Here is a 16,547-nt window from a genome sequence, read left to right as displayed (position 1 = left end):
GGGGTAGGGTTTCGTTTTGTGAGAAGACCCAAGTCATCGGTGGGCTCACTTGTTCTCAAATTGGGTTGCATGTTGGAATTACCTAGAAGCTGAAGGAAAATACTGATGCTGCCTCCCAACCCCAAAGATTCTGCTGCAGTGGTTCTGGGTGAAGCCCAGGTGGCAGGATTTTTGAGAGCTCCCAGGTCACTGCCACGTGCAGGTTGAGGATCCTAGAGGGAGTTGATTTCCAAACAGATGGAAGATTCCCAAGCCCCGAGCGGGTGGGGTAGGGGCTGGGCTTGCTAAGTGCACCCTGTTGAAGCAGGTCCTGGGCCGAGAGGTCTACACCTCCAACAACCAGCTGGGTGGCGTGCAGATCATGCATTACAACGGCGTCTCCCACACCACTGTGCCAGACGACTTCGAGGGCGTGTACACCATCCTGGAGTGGCTGTCCTATATGCCAAAGGTGCAGTACACCCTCTGCAGCATCGTGTCTGGAGACTCTGGAATCAGCTCCTCCAGCTGGGTATCGTGGGAGTTTGGGGAACAAGGAGCTCTGCCATGTGGCTGGGGTTCATTTTTCGTTACTCCTCCCTCCTTCCCTCTCTGACACCCAGCTCTGTACTCACTGTTCTTTGCTCTTTTTTTTTCTTTTTTAAAGATTTTATTTATTTATTTGACAGAGAGAGAGCACAAAGAGAGGAAATGGCAGGCAGAGGGAGAGGAAGGAGCAGGCTCCCGTTGAGCACAGAGCCTAATGTGGTGCTCGATCCCAGGACCCTGGGACCGTGACCTGAGCTGAAGGCAGAGACTTAACCCTCTGAGCCACCCAGGCACCCCTCCTTTTTTTTTTTTTTTTTTTTTTTGTAAGTGTGGCTTTGGAAAGGGGTAACTCTGACCAATAAAGAATCCTGGAGCTTTGCAGCCAGGCTGGATTTGATTCCTGGCTTCCTCCTCCCTAGCAGCGAGACCTTGGGCCAGTCTCTTAATCTTTCCGAGCCTCTGTTTCCTCATCTGTGAAATGGGAATCACAGGAGTACCTACCCTGGGGGATTACCCTGATGATTCAGAGCAGGGATGTGGAGAGCCTGGCACCAAATGCTACTCAAACTGGTGATGACTGGGTGGTCCGGACTGGGCTGTCCTGCGTAATCAGACGTGATCATGGTCAGAGGGGAGAAGCAGATCGCAGGCATTACTGGCGAGCACAAGGAGACTGAGTTGGTTTCCTTTTCTAGGATAATCACAGCCCAGTCCCCATCATCACACCCACGGACCCCATTGACAGAGAAGTTGGATACTACCCGACCAAAGCTCCATATGACCCCCGGTGGCTGCTTGCAGGAAAGCCTCACCCGAGTAAGTTCTAAAGCTCTTTGCCTGGGGCCTGGCTCTTGGGTTTCTTTTCTGCATGTGGGACAAAGGAACACTCAGAAGCACGGATCCTTAGCTATGTGTCCCAGAGGGGTACACCCGAGATCAAATGTAGAGGGCGTGGAAGGATGGGGATTTTCTCCTCTATGCTTCTCCTGAGCTGTTAACCAAGAAGGAGTGGAAGCAGCCTCTGGTTTCTGGGGCTGGTCCCGAAACTGCCCCGTGGTTACAGAGGTGGAAAATGCAGACATCAGAGTCTCCCAGAGATGACTAACCCTCCTCCCTCTTTCTTAACGTCTCTCTGTTTGGCTCCACCTTACAAATGTAGCCCTCCAGGGGTTCACCCAGGACAGACGACCCAGCCTCTTCTGCACACTCATACAAGTAGAGATGTGGGCACACACACATCCTCTCCGTCCCTCCCTCCCTCTGAAAGGGGCCGGTTTGTCTCTGGGAGGTGTATGGTTACATTCTGAGCAGCCAGAACAGAGGAGGAAAACTGAGCTACCCCCATCCCCCTAATCCCCAGTCTAGAATTTCAGATGCTGCCACCTTTAGAACGCGGCTGTCCAGCTGTGTGGCGCAGGAGGGCGCCCCCCGCAGAGGAGCAGCATGGGGCACAGAGGCACAGGGCGCCCCCTGCTTGTGTGCCCCTCTCGGGTTTCTCTTGGGTTTTCTCGAGCACCGAGGGGTGTGGCTTGAACTTGATTATAAAATATCCAACTTGTTTCTGACCGTTTTCTCCGTCTGGTCAGGCCAGCCCCCGAGCAGACTTTGGGGCCAGGCTGCTTGGGGTTCGGGCCCCCAGCTTTCCTCCCTAGCAGCTTGTGGCCCTCCTGTTACCTGGCTCTGAACCCCATGATGGACACGGTGCTGCTCCCTGTCCAGGGATGGCAGCAGCGGACGTCATTGTATCCTCCCTCCTCCCCTCCTCTTCTCTTCTCTGTCTCTCTCCATCTCTCTGTCTCATTATCTGTTTCTTTTAGAAGTTGATGATGCGCCCCACCTCCACATTAAATGTTGTGAGGCTGCAGCCAGCGTGTCAAATATGAGGTTTTCAGGGCACATGGTCCCTTTCCCAAATCCCACCTTTTGAAGGTGTCCCGTCAACTCTTATTTTCGTCTTGGGCTGATCCTTAGGATCAGGATCTCCGTGTGTTTGGCATTGACAGGAGCTGCTGAATTCCCGACTTGGAGTATTTTCTGCAGCTCTGTTTTTTGGGGGATTTTTTGGTGGTTGTTTTCTTTTGTTTTTTTTTTAACGGGGTTGGGATCTGTATGGTTTTCTGGAGAAGCAGGTGCTTGGGCCGTCAAGGCCAGGTTATCTGGCCCACCAAGCAGACCCTAAGGACCCTCATCAACCCCACCCCTTGGCCTGGGCTTCTGTCCTCCTGTCTGCAGCTCTGAAGGGATCCTGGCAGAGTGGATTCTTCGACCATGGCAGTTTCAAGGAAATCATGGCACCTTGGGCCCAGACCGTGGTCACAGGACGAGCAAGGTAACCTTGAAGACGGGGCAGGCTGCACTCAGCTAGCCTCCCCAGGCATCGGGACCCCCAGGCACTAGACCAGGGGTCCTTTCCTCTCAGGTGACCCCCGAGAGCATTTTGCTTTGGCCTCAGGATTTTCTGAAAGAAAAACCAACCTGGGGGATTATTTTCTGGATGATGAACTTCTTCATAAAGCTGGATTTTTCTGGGGCCTTAGCAGACGTCTCAGCTAGCTTGTTGCTGGGGGCCAGCACCCTGGCCCCTAGTGTCTGCCCCTGGGGCAGGTCTCCATAGCCACAGGGGCCATGGGCCCCTTGGGGAATTAGAATACAGCTCTGGGTGCTCCTGCAAGAAAACTGCGCATACACTCCAAACTAGGAATTCCCTTTCAGGAGGGCCATGGTCAGAAACCCCTTTGTCTACATACAGCTGGTGGATGGCTTAAATGCTTAAATGCTCCCAGAGCTGATCAGCTCACTCCTCAGCGGTGTAGTCCTCCTCTTTTCAGATATATCCCGCTCCCTGCAAGATCCTTCCTACGTGGAGCCCAAAGCAGTGTCCTTATAACTTACCGTTCAGATTCCTGGCATGATGTCGTTGCTACGGGTTCCGACTCCGGAGTCTGACCTGAGGTTCAAGCCCGGCTGTGTCACTCACCCTCTCTGGGCCTCCACGTCCTCCTCTGCAGGGTGGGGTTGATAATCCTACTAAGCCATAAGGGAGGACTGTTGTGACGACGAATGTTAAGCACTTACAACATCATAAATGCGGGCACCTGGGAGGCTCAGTCAGTGAAGCAGCCAGCTCTTAATCTCCGCTCAGGTCTCCGTCTCAGGGTCGCAAGTTCAAGGCCCACATTGGGCTCCATGCCAGGCGTGGAACCTACTTAATAAAAAAAAATCAACCACAAATGCTCTGTAAGTGGTAGGGGCCTCCAGTACTGTCTTTGTGGTTGCTGTTCTTTCTCTCCAGGCAATAAATATGTATTAAAATACTAACCATTAAGCCAAGCATTACAGCTGGTCACTTTTCCATAAGTGTTTTATTTTAAAAACATTTTTTTAAAACTGGAAATGAGATCTGTTCCCCCTTCCACCTGGAGACCCTTCCTTTTTTGAAAGACTTCCCCTCCCTATGGTCCTTGAGAGCATAAACAAGAGTACCCCAGGGTTGCACCTGGCACAGGGCCGGACGGGAGCTTGCAGTGACGGTTACTGATGTCACAGAATCTCCCCTGAGCAGAAGCTCTTGCAGGCTTGGCATCCCTCAACCCTTTCCAAATGGGCCTCTGTGCCTAGACCCACCCTGTCTCGTGTGGTAGCTGCTGGCCGCGTGTGACCATGTAAACCTAGATGAGTTGAAAGAGAACCCCCTTCCTCTGTTGCACTCGCCATGCCTCAAGTGCTCAGGAAGTAGCTCATCTCAGCTGCTGTCCTGGATGGCACAAGACTGAGAATGCGCCAGCATCGCAGAAAGCTCTAGTGGACAGCACTGCTCCTGTCCCTGCAGTAGCCTGGCCGTCCCTGTCACCACCACGACTGGTGCCCCCAAGAGGGGCGCCGACAGCCCCTTTCCAGCCCACCAGCTTGTGAGGAGGCTCTAACTGCTTTGGAAACTTCCAAAGAAGTGCTTCCAAGAGAATGCCCCACTCGAGTGAAAACAATGCTGTCTTCTGCCTGCCCCCCTCCCCACCATGAGCACCACGTACCCAGGATGCCCATAGGATGTCCCCCAAGGCCGAGAGGACCCATGTACCCTGAGTCCACGGGGGCTGTGGCCTGGCTGACCCAGCCTGGCTGACCCATGCCGGGCCTCACAGGCTGGGGGGTATCCCTGTTGGAGTGATCGCTGTGGAGACGCGGACCGTGGAAGTGGTGATACCTGCGGACCCTGCCAACCTGGATTCGGAGGCCAAGGTGAGGGGTCTGGGAACTTGGGACTGCTGTTCCAGCTGGCTTAGCCAACAAAGAGCAGGTCCTGGGTGGTCACATGCCAGAGCCTGGGGTGAGTCCTTGGCCCTGGGGTCCCATTTCTCCCGCATGGTTTCTGAGGGATGCATAAATGCCCCACACAGCGTTTCTTCTTCTTTAGAGGGTGTCAAGTCCCTAGGAATCCTCCCTGCCTTCTGCCTCCATCCTCGTCACTGTTTCTAGGGTGGGCCGTGGCACATGCTGGGAGGAGCTCAGAAGGCAGGGGGCGGGTCCTAGGACTCAGTGTAGTTGGAACTAGCCGCCCTTTGAGCCTGAAATGAGCTGAAAGGAACCTGTAGCTCATGGAGGCAAACAGAGGCCCTCACAGACTAGCTTTGGGCCCTCCCTGTGAGCCCTGGTTCTGAGGCGGGTGCCAACACAGACCAGATTGCCTGCCCTCTAGGGTGGGGCTCAGATGGCTGTCTCCGTGTCCCCTTGCCACTCTCACAGAGAGGAGTCTGATCAGGCCACTCCATGTTTCAGATAATCCAGCAGGTGGGCCAGGTGTGGCTCCCAGACTCCGCATACAAGACAGCCCAGGCCATCAAGGATTTTAACCGAGAGAAGTTGCCCCTGATAATCTTTGCCAACTGGAGGGGGTTCTCCGGTGGCATGAAAGGTACGGCTGTCTCTCCTCTGGGTATCCCAAAGCAGTGGGGTCAGCACCCAGAAGAGGGAGGCCCCCTCAATGTAGTGCTATGGTTCTCCTCTGTATGGCTTCGTCATCCTCTTAGCTGAGGTCCCCACAGTCCTGAGGACGGGACCAGTTCAGGTCACATCTTCCCATTTTACAGATGAGGACATGAGGGTTCCCCATGTGACTTTCCAGAGGTCACACTGTGAGGGGCAGGGCCAGGAGGGCAGCCCTGGCAACTTTCCTCCTGTGAAGAGGCTAAGACCAACCCAAGAAGCCCAAGGGAGCTATTTGATGAGCTGATCACTGGCATATGGTGTCAGCTCTCAGTGTGATGATGACTGATTGTACTGTTGCACTGTAACCATGTAAGGTGCCTGGTACTTGGTGGAAAATAAGGGCCACGCTGTGTGTGGACAGGAGGCAAGGACCTGTGTTATTTCTGGGCAGGGGGCCAGGCATTGGTGAGGGCATCCCAGAGTCAGAGCTGGAAGGAATCTTTGGGATGGCCCTATGCCTCCTTTTTATAGATGGGGACACTGAGGCCCAGGCAGTGAGAGTGACATGTCCAAGGTCACATGTATGGTCAGGGTGCCCTCTGTACTTGCGCCCAATCCTGACTCCCAGCCCAGAGCTCTTCCCGTGGTGCCACCAAGCATCTTGGCTGACCACACTTTCTTGAGATCCCCAGGATGATGAGGGCTATGGGCTTGGCATGTGGACAGGTGCTGGGGCTGGAGGCCTCCTTGCCAGGTGACTGCTTTGCTTGGCAGACATGTACGACCAGATGCTGAAGTTCGGAGCCTACATCGTGGACAGCCTCAGGCAGTATAAACAGCCCATCCTGTCCTATATCCCACCCAACGCAGAGCTCCGGGGAGGCTCCTGGGTGGTCATGGACTCCTCCATCAACCCCCTGTGCATAGAATTGTACGCAGACAAGGAGAGCAGGTGAGTGTGTCTCCCTCAATCTGGCTGAGCCTTTGCTTATTCTCAGCCCCAGTCCTCAGACGCTGTTGTCACCTATGAGCCGCTGGCCAGGGATTACCAGGGCATTGAGATTCTTTTTTGTTTTTTTAAAGGTTTATTTATTTATTTATTTGAGAGAGAGAGAGAGCATGAGTAAGGGGGAGCGGCAAAAGGAGAGGGAGAGCAGACTCCCCGCTGAGCAGGGAGCCTGTTGTGGGGCTCCATCCCAGGACCCTGGGATCATGACCTGAGCCGAAGGCAGACGCTTAACCAACTGAGCCACCCAGGTGCTTGGCATTCTGACTTTCTGAAGGTTGGAGAGCATCCAGCTTTAACAAACTGAAACCAGCATCCAGTGCACAAGTAGATTTTCTCAGTAGAGGGGTGCCTGGGTGGGTCAGTTGGTGAAGTGTTTATTGTGAAGACTTATTGAGTACCTGCTATGTGCCAGGCATTATGGCAGACATCGTGATGTGCAAATGAGCCAAACCTGTCCTGCCTTCAGTGCTCCCAGACCCTCATGGAGCACTGTTGAGGCTCAGGCCTCCAGGAGGGCTCAGGACACAAGCAGCCTCCAGTGGAGTGATAATGAACTTCTCACTGTGGCCACCAGGAAGCTCAGAGCTCCATGGAGTATTCCTCAGGGCTTCCAAGCTATCAAAGGATGGGGGAGGGGGCAGTCTGAAGTGTGAGTAAGAGGCTTGAAATGGGAGGCCAGCTCCCACTGGACCATGCATTGTGACTCCGTGAACTCTAAGGAGATCAGAAATAGTACTGTGGCCTGAAGAGAACAGACATTAGGAGATGCTGAAGAGCAGGAGAGCTAGGCTGTTCTGGAGAAAGTTATATGCTCACAGAGCTGAAAGGGCCTTCCGGAGCTCAGAAAACTTGATTTTAAAAACGTAGGCTCAGCCCCTCATTTTATGGCTGTAGAAGCAGATGACGGGAGAGTCCCCTCTGACTTGCACAAGTCACAGAGTGAGTCTGTGAAAGAGCCAAGAGGTCACACCCAGATCTCCTGGCTCTCCTGCCTCTACCCCATGTCTCCTGGCCGTTGCTTGTTGGGGAACATCGTCTACACTTCCACCCCTCCCTCTTCTTTTCTCAGGGCGAATATTCTGGAGCCGGAGGGAACGGTGGAGATTAAGTACAGAAAGAAAGATCTGATAAAGACCATGAGAAGGATTGACCCAGCTTACAAGAAGCTCGTGGAACAGCTAGGTGAGAGGGTTAGAAGTGCCTCGTCTCTCAGAGGGCAAGAGGGGCCCGCCCGCTCTGCTACCGGGGCCTTCTAGTACGGTGAAAACAAAGTGAAATGTGCCAAAACACAGCTACAAAAATGGTGAGATGTTTTCAGTGTTCAGTGTAGCAAAATCAACCCCTCTAACGTTAAAAAAATATGTGTAATGCCTTAGTGTATTTATTTCTCAACACACCCAAAATATAAAAAATGGAAGTATTTGGGGCCAGCGAAGAAGATGAGCATTTTCACAAGCTGTCCTTTTAGAATTGTCCATCAGACAAAATATTTTACCAGTTTTGTTTGAGTGATAGCTTTGTTTCTCCTGTAACCTTAGGTGTAATTCTGTTTAAAAGTCCATATTGGGGGTACCTGGATGGCTCAGTCAGTTAATCGTCTGACTCTTGATTTCGGCTCAGGTTGTTTTGTTTTTTTTTTAATATTTTATTTATTTATTTGACAGACAGAGATCACAGGCAGGCAGAGAGGCAGGCAGAGAGAGAGGGGGAAAGCAGGTTTCTTGCTGAGCAGAGAGCCTGATGCGGGGCTCGATCCCAGGACCCCGAGATCATGACCTGAGCTGAAGGCAGAGGCTTAACCCACCCACTGAGCCACCCAGGCGCCCCTGACTCAGGTTCTGATACCAAGGTTGTGAGACTCCACTCTGGGCTCCACTCTGACTGTGGAGCCTGCTTGAGATTCTCTCTGTCCCTCTCCCTCCGCCCTTCCTTCCCCCGCTCATTCACTCACTCTCTCTCTTAAAAAAAAAAAGTCCATAGCTGGATGGTGATATCTTTGTAACTGTGCTCTGTAGAAGGTTTTATCCCTGTGTGTGTGTGTTATTTCTTTGGTTTGGTGTCAGGGTAATGCCAGTCTCTTAGAATGAGTTGTGAAGTGTTCTCTCCTATATCCCAAGTTGGAATTGGTATTATTTCTTTAAATCTTTGGTGAGAGGTTTCTAGCTACAAATGCCTCTTTGTTGTACACAGGACTATTCAGGTTATCTGGTTTCCTCTTGGCAGAGCGTCCCTAATTTATTTATCTCAAAGAAATTGTCAATTTCTTCTAAGGTGTGAAACTGGCAGGAGTTGTTTATAATCTTCCCTTCTTATCTTTTGCAATATGCAAAGTGCATGGTTCTTTCTGATAAAAGGGGGCATCGTCACAGTTGCGTGCTCAAGGCCGTCTTGCCATTGTGAGTGCCTGTCTGAGATGGTAAGAGCCGCTCGATTTGGGGGTAGATCGGAATTCCAGTGCAGGACTGTGCCACAAAGCCTGCTTTGTGCCCTTGCCCACAGGAACGCCAGGGCTTTCGGACAAGGACCGCAAGGACCTGGAGAGCCAGCTGAAGGCCCGGGAGCAACGGCTGCTGCCCATCTATCACCAGGTGGCGGTGCAGTTCGCCAGCCTCCACGACAATCCCATCTGCATGCTGGAGAAGGGTGCCCTCGCTGTAAGGGCCCGCGGCTGTGGGGCAGGGTGTGAGGGGTCCAGTCTGAGGTGGCCTGGTTTCCAAACAGGAGGCGATCTGGGCGGGAGCGCCGCACATTAGAATCTCCTGGGGAGCTATAAAAAAAGAAAAAGAAAAAAAAAAATCCCAGGGCCCTGGTTGCTCTCCAGACCAATTCAATCAGAGTCTGGGGGTGGCGGGGTGGGAGCTGGGCATCAGTGTGCTTTCAAATCCCCAGGAAGTTCTAACAGGCAGCAAGGTTTGGGAACCACCCCAACGTGTGTGTGTGTGTGTGTGTGTGTGTGTGTGTGCACGTGCACGCGCTGCCAGGCTGCATTTGGGACGGGTTGGTCCTGCCCTGTGCTCCCCCAGCACTGCCGATCCTGAGCCCCACCCCATCGCGCTATCCCCAAGAGGATATCCTATAGTCAGCCTACCACCCTGTGTGGGGTGCTCCCTCCCAGCCTAAGCTCTGCTTGCCTCTGCTGAACCAGTGTCGGCTGCTGGTGGCTTCTCGCCTCTGCCACCTCCCCGGGGCAGGGGCCTCTGCCTCCCCTGAAAGCCTCAGTTGCCTGGTCTGCAAAATGAGAATGATCAGAGAGCCCGTGCCTCGTGCAGGCCCTAGCCCCAGATGGCGCCCTGCATCCCCTCCCAGAGGGGCTCAGGCCTGGCTGGGGCTTGTCCACAGGACATCTTGGAATGGAAGACCTCACGCACCTTTCTGTATTGGCGCCTGCGCCGCCTCCTGCTGGAGGACCAGATCAGGCAGGAGATCCTGCAGGCCAGCCCGGAGCTGAGCCACGTGCACATCCAGTCCATGCTGCGGCGCTGGTTCGTGGAGACCGAGGGGGCCGTCAAGGTGGGCCTGGGGCCTGGGGTAGAGATGGGGGTGGGGGGCAGAGGCTAGCCTGCTGGGTGGTGGGGTCTCTCTCTGAGCCAGCCTCTCCCCCTCCCCCAGGCCTACATGTGGGACAACAACCAGATGGTGGTGCGGTGGCTGGAACAGCACTGGCAGGCGGGGGATGGCCTGCACTCCACCATCCGCGAGAACATCAAGTGCTTAAAGCGTGACTCCGTCCTCAAGACCATCAGAGGGTGAGTGGCCACGTCGCCCCCCTGCCCATCCCTTAGACTTATTGGCAAGTGCGGGGGCCACAATTTTCTTCCAGCTGCACAACTCCAGAATGGCTGCATGGTCCCCAGGCCTTGGGCTCAGGGCTGCATTCCTTGCTGGAGTCTATAGGGTAACTTGTCCAAGGTCACAGCCGTTGCGCTATGTGTGTGTGTGTTTCCTTTTTTTTTTTTTTTTAAATATATAATGTATTATTTGCCCCAGGGGCGCAGGTTTGTGAATCATCAGGCTTACACAATTCACAGTACTCTGTATTTCCTATTTTTAAGATTTTATATGTTTATTTGAGAGAGAGCATGAGCAGGGGGAGGGGCACAGGGAGAAGCAGACCCACTGCTGTGGAAGGAGCCCGATGTGAGACTTGATCCCAGGACCCCAGGATCATGGCTGGAGCCGAGGGCAGACGCTTTGCCAGCTGAGGTCCCCCAGGTGTCCCAACTAGAGCACATTTGTGAGAACCCACAATCTTAACTGCTGGGTGCTAGGTTGCTGCCTCCCATTTGGTATCAGCCTTCCCCAGGGATTAGCTCACCCCATTCCAGCAGGGTCCCTTGTGAGGGGGGCTGGTGATCCCGTGGGACCCCATTTGGGGAACAACACTGAGGTTCCGGGGAAGTCTCACAGCTAGTGACTCATGGGCTCCTCCGTCTTCTGAGATGTTCTCATCCCTCCCACTACGTGGGACCGTCACCCCCATGGTGACCACAGCACGAAGAGATTTGGGAGCTCTGGGTTGTCACGCACCCTGGAATATGACATGGCCCTGCACAGGGATTCTGGGGACTGCCCTAGGGCCCACTGACCTAAGTGGCAGGAATGACCCCAGCCCTTCTCTCCTCTCCCCCCGCAGCCTGGTACAAGACAATCCAGAAGTGGCCGCGGACTGTATCATGTACATGAGCCAGCACGTCAGCCCGGCCGAGCGGGCACAAGTCATTCACCTCCTGTCCACCATGGACAGCCCGGCCTCCACCTGAACCCAGCCCACCGTGCTCTCTTGCGGGACCATGGGCAAGAGAAACCATGCTGACCCGCCTACCGCAGGCCTCATCAGGACCTTGGGGGTTTGCTAAAAAAAAAAAAAAATCCTGGACATTTCTGCAGGGCTGTTGGCCTCCCATTCACTCCTGTCTCAATAAAAGTCTCAGGAGTGTCCCCTTCCAAACAGAAACAGCTTCCTCTCTGCTTCGGGGAAGTTTGGTCTGTGTCTCTTGAGACAACACGTTTTGCTGCATCACCGAATCAGCCTGAACCAAAACGCCCCGGTTTCCTTCTGCCTGGCATGCGGGATCCAGGAGTTCTTGTATCAGATCATGGAATCTTTTATTTTTTTCACTCTGAGACCAATTCTTGATGGAAGCATCTTCTGTATTTCAGCAGAATAACTAGGCCAAGGAAAGAAGAGCAGAGACAAGAAGAAACAAAAAACTCTATTTTTGTAATGATGCTTGTTTAGATGCTGTCGAGTGACCCAGAAACGAGTTTGAATGATTTTCTAAGAGAGGAAATGGTTTATTATTCCCCAAGTCGCCCTTAGCGAATCGCCAGGAGTGTCTCATTGGTCCATGCTCAGAGATTTTGTTTTTGAGGGAGGGACAGTAAATGGGCAGAATCATCCTGCTTCCCTGTGGCTCCAACCCCCCACCGGCCCCTTCCTTCCCCCTGCACACATCCTCGTGGACAGGTGGGTCATGAGTGTCACTGCTATGATCAACACTACCCCTCCCGGAGAGGCCCTCTGCTGTCACTCTCTCACCTGGTGCTTGGATGTTGGCAGAGGCATCTGGCCCCAACGGGTGGAGCTGTGGCCCCTGGGGCCACACCGATTTGCTCAGGGAGATCTCTGTGACAGGCCCACCAGCTCTGGGCTTCACAGGCTGCCCCACGTCAGACCTCCTGTCCTCCCGGCCCCGTCCCTAGGTTCCCCCGGTGACAGGGATGGGAGCAGCCAGCCACTCCCCTACTGCTAGGATGGGCAGTTTCCCTGAGGACCCGTTCAGAGGCTGTCGAGGATGATCAGGGAAGCCCCCACAAGCCAGGATGCTTGAGGACGCCTGAGTTGAAAAAAAATACAGTTGGGCCATCAGCCAATGACAGCCCTGGCAAAGGAGATTGTCCTGGCAGCGGTGAGGAGTGGGAGAAAGATGAATGAGCTGCTGTCCCATCCGGAGGCCAACCGGGGGAGGGAGCAGACCTCTGTGCTGCCTTGGGACCTGAAGAAACGTTTCCAGGTGCAAGAGGCTCTCTCGGCTTTGCAAGGAAAGAGAAGTTGATGACTAGCTGCTACCTGGGAGGGGTGGGTGGGGGAACCCACCAGGAGATGTGTGGAATAAAGTATTTCTTAAAGGAAGCACTTTGGCCTTGATTTATTCTCGGGTCCGGAACAGGCAGGCTGACTCCCTGGGTGATACCACTGCAGCTCACCAGCCTCCTGCCTCAGCTGACATCTTAAAGAAGCCCCCAACCGAGAAAGGCAAAGCTCTGATAGGAGGTTGTATCCCGAAGGCCACAGGTAGACTTGGTCTTTTTAGCTTGACTTCAAGAAGGGGCACCCGTCGCTCTCTGCTCTATGCTGAGCCAGACCGAATCTTGCTAAGCTGTTTGCTTTTCCAGAAATCCTGAACCTCTGCACAGGTTGTATCCTGAAACATGAGGACACCATCCAGACCGGCCCCACTCCTCTCCCTGGGGCTAATCCAACCAACATCATCCCTTGGATCCCCATCAAGGACCTGACACCTCCCGGGCCAGGCCTGGGCTGGAGGCCAGCCGCCCTCTCTATTCAGTGAAGTCTCTCCCTCCCGGGGTCAGCAGATTCTGGAGCCCCTGCACCCCGACCAACCACCTGAATGAGCCCCATGTCCTTGCGTGTAAGAGTTTGTCTACATCATGAATGTGCGGCGCTGCCAGACTTGGCACCCTAACTTCTGCCCCTTGGTTTGCCCTCCCCACCTAATTCCCCAGCTCCAAAAGTCAGCTGGCCTTTTAACCCAGAGTCATTCTTCCCCCAGCCACTTTACTATGAAAAATCTCCAAACACCAAAAAGTTGAATTCTCTGCCGCAGACCCCTAATCATCTGATACTCACAGCTATTCTTGACATTCTCTTGTGCTTGTCTTTGCTTACTATCTTTCTGTCTGTCCAACCCTTTCTCAATCTGTCAATCAATTTTCGTATTTGGACCCATTTCAGAGTGAACCGCAGGCATTAGCGTATCTCTCAAAATGTGTTTTTTCTTTAAATCACATCCTGAGGGTCGCCTGGGTGGCTCCGTTGGTTAAACATCTGCCTTCCGTTCAGTTCAGGATCTCAGGGTCCTGGGATCAAGCCCCACATCAGGTTCTCAGCTCGGCAGGGAGTCTGCTTCCCCCGTCTCTCTCTGCCTGCCTCTCTGCCTACTTGTGATCTCTTGCTCTGTCAAATAAATAAACAAAATCTTAAAAAAAAAAACAAACAAAAAACAAACCCCCAATGGTGCTTCCTCCAGTCAGGTCTCCCTGACCACCTCCATTTGGGAGCTGGTCCCTCAGCTTCTGTTCTTCTCCTGTTACATGATACATATGTATCATGCAAAAGAATACGAATATACATATGAAATGTGGATTTGAAAACGAAATGTATACCTAGGGATCCCCAAGTCCCTCTGGCTACTGAGCGGAAGAGGGATTTTGGAAAGCAGTCTTATTGGCAGAGATGTGGTCACCCCCAGAGATAACGGGAAAGGCCACTCCCAATGATGATCCGTATCTTGTGATATTCCCACCCACATGTAGCTCTAAGCAGCTTCGTGTCCAGGAAACAACAGGCCAAGAATCTAGGATGTCTCATTTTTCATTTTTTTTATTGGGGTAAGGTATACATAACAAAATTCACCATTTTAGCCATTCCGAAGTGTACAGTTGAGCGACATTTCGTACATCTACACAGTTGAGCAGCCAGCACGGTCCTCCATCTCCACAACATTCTTGTCTCAAACGGGAACTCCTTACCCCTTACACACTCCCATTGCCCCCTTCCCCCCGCCCCGGCGACCGCTAGCTACTTTGTCTCCGTCCGTGCATTTGCCGACCCTAGGTCCTCCTGTGAGTGGAATCATGCAGTATTTGTCTCTCTGTGGCTGGCTTCTTTCGCTCAGCACAGGTTCTACAAGGTTCTTCCCTGTTACCGCAGGTGTCCGAACATCTGTCCTTTTTTGGGCTGGATAACATTCCATGGAACATATGCACTCCTGTCTTAGTCCGTTTGGGCTTCTATGACAAAATACCACAGACTTGGGGGCTTATAAATAACAGAATTTCATAGCTTACGGTTCTGGAGGCTAGAAATCCAAGATCAGGGTGACACCATGGCCAGGTGAGAGACCTCTTCTGGGTCGCAAACATCTCACCGTGTTCAGAAAGGGCAGGGAGCTCTCTTGGGGTCTCCTCTAAGAACATTAGTCGCCTTCATGAAGGTTCCACCCTCCTGACCTAAGGACTTCCCAGAGGCCCCACCTCCAGATGCCATCAATGCCGGCTTTAGGATTCCAACTAATGAATGGGGGGCATGGCCGGACACAGACTTCAGACCATAGTGCCCACATTCTGTTCATCCATCCATCCATCTATTCATCTATCGATAGTCACTTGGGTTTCTTCCACCTTCTGGCTTTTGGGAATAATGCTGGCTGTGAGCATGGGAGTGCAAAGACATCTCTGAGTCCCTCCTTTCACTCCTCTGGGGGTAGCTGCCCAGACGTGGAATTGTGCACCGGATGACAATTCTCTCCATCACTTGGAGAAGCCGTGGTACTGTTTTCCATAGGGGCTACACCATCCTACCTTCCCACCAACAGGGCACGAGGATTCAGTTTTCTCTGTATCCTCCCCAACACGTACCAGCTTTTTTGTTCATTTTTACAGTCACCATCCTTATAGGTCAAGCCTAGAAGCAATTTGAACTCAGAAGTCATTGCACCTTTTTGCTTGCATCCCTTCAACAGGGTGGCAGGGACTGGCAGCCTTGTCCAAGTGCGCCATTAAATTTTCAATTCCTGGGCGTCCTGCTTCCCCTGCCCACCCAGCATCTCTTGTGCCTTCGGGCCTTCCTTCCACCAGTTTGGGCTTCATCCTGCTACCCCCCAACTGGAGGTAGAGGTGCTGAGACTCCGGGGAAGGCCCCACATTCATACCCAGAGGAGGGACAGTGTCAGACAACCAGCTTCGTCCAGAGGAGGGAACACCTGCTTCATCACCTCCTCTCCTCTGCCTTCGGCCCACTTCTTCTGTCCCCTTCCCCGAACCTCCCACAGCTGCCTTTCAGGAGCAAACACTCCTCGAGGCAGGGCGACGCCGTGCAAAGGGCCAGAAGATCTGCAGACCTGCGGTCAAACCCTCAGTTTCAGCTCCACTTCAGACCAGCCAGCCGGGATGGATAAGGGGCCGGTGGGGAAGCAGAGGGGCTGCTGGGAGTCCCACCTCCAGCCCTGACTCCTCCCAGGTAAGCGGGCTCCGCCTCTCTGAGCCTCAGTTTCCTCTTCCGTAAAATGGGGTGTTTGTTTCCCGAGACGGCTGGTTAGTGGCTGAAAAACAACACACACTTGTTCTCTCGCAGTTCTGGAGATCACAAGTCTGAGATGGGTCTCGCTGGGCCAGAGTCAGGGTGTTGCGAAGCCTGTGGTCCTTTGGGAGGCTCAGAGGGAAAGTCTGTTTGCTTATGTTTTCCCGTGTGGAGGGGCCCCTTTCTCTTATCAGAGCCGGTGAGGTGTCCTCTTCAGCGCTGACACTGAGCCTCCTGTCCCCTCTTTGACTTCTCAGGATCCCGGGGTTACAACAGGGCTTACCTGGATATCCAGGATCCCCTCCCTAGTTTCAGGGCAGCTGAAACACAACCTTAATGCCCCCTGCTCCCTTCCTCGCCCTCGCTGTAACAGAACCAAGTCACAGGGTTAGGACATGGCCACCATCCGGAAGCCACTATTCTGCCTCCCACGGGGGATGGCACCTACTACCCCCCCCACCAGGATAAATGAACTAAGCCATGTCACAGCACATGTCGCAAAGTAAGCCCCTGTCCGCGTTCACCAGCGGCATTGGTTAGAACATGGGCGATTTCTCCCCAAGGGAGAACAAAAGCTGCACGATCACGAGCTGAGTCTCCATTTTCTTATCTGGGAAATGGGTGAGTCTCCCGCCTCTGTGGGGGGCTGAGCTGTCTGTACTCATCAGGAGCAGCTTCCTGGGGCTTAGCTCGGTGCAGCACGCAGCTGGGGTTCAGAGGGTGGTGAATGCTGAGCATTTTTCTCCGGAGTTGACCATCTGCAGA

At 53.4% G+C, this 16,547-nt stretch overlaps 1 protein-coding gene across 4 annotated transcripts in view; it reads left to right on the top strand.

The window, feature by feature from the left end:
- ACACB (acetyl-CoA carboxylase beta) overlaps positions 1 to 11,311 on the top strand; it is a 117,469-nt gene extending 106,158 nt beyond the window's left edge. For all 4 annotated transcript variants that reach the window (XM_032847433.1, XM_032847435.1, XM_032847434.1 and 1 more), the window contains 11 exons: positions 308 to 451; positions 1,224 to 1,344; positions 2,761 to 2,857; positions 4,668 to 4,764; positions 5,302 to 5,437; positions 6,226 to 6,403; positions 7,530 to 7,642; positions 8,960 to 9,114; positions 9,800 to 9,970; positions 10,070 to 10,206; positions 11,094 to 11,311. In XM_032847433.1, coding sequence (XP_032703324.1) covers positions 308 to 451; positions 1,224 to 1,344; positions 2,761 to 2,857; positions 4,668 to 4,764; positions 5,302 to 5,437; positions 6,226 to 6,403; positions 7,530 to 7,642; positions 8,960 to 9,114; positions 9,800 to 9,970; positions 10,070 to 10,206; positions 11,094 to 11,220 — 1,476 coding nt within the window. In that variant the 3' untranslated portion in view covers positions 11,221 to 11,311. The remainder of the gene's footprint in view (positions 1 to 307; positions 452 to 1,223; positions 1,345 to 2,760; positions 2,858 to 4,667; positions 4,765 to 5,301; positions 5,438 to 6,225; positions 6,404 to 7,529; positions 7,643 to 8,959; positions 9,115 to 9,799; positions 9,971 to 10,069; positions 10,207 to 11,093) is intronic.
- Positions 11,312 to 16,547: the final 5,236 nt, after the last annotated feature.

The sequence above is a fragment of the Lontra canadensis genome, unplaced genomic scaffold, assembly GCF_010015895.1.
Source record: "Lontra canadensis isolate GAN:19392208 unplaced genomic scaffold, GSC_riverotter_1.0 scaffold187, whole genome shotgun sequence".
In the NCBI taxonomy this organism is placed as follows: domain Eukaryota; kingdom Metazoa; phylum Chordata; class Mammalia; order Carnivora; family Mustelidae; genus Lontra; species Lontra canadensis.
The sequence above is the reverse complement of the archived record's forward strand: the minus strand, read 5'-3'. Positions and strand labels throughout refer to the sequence as shown.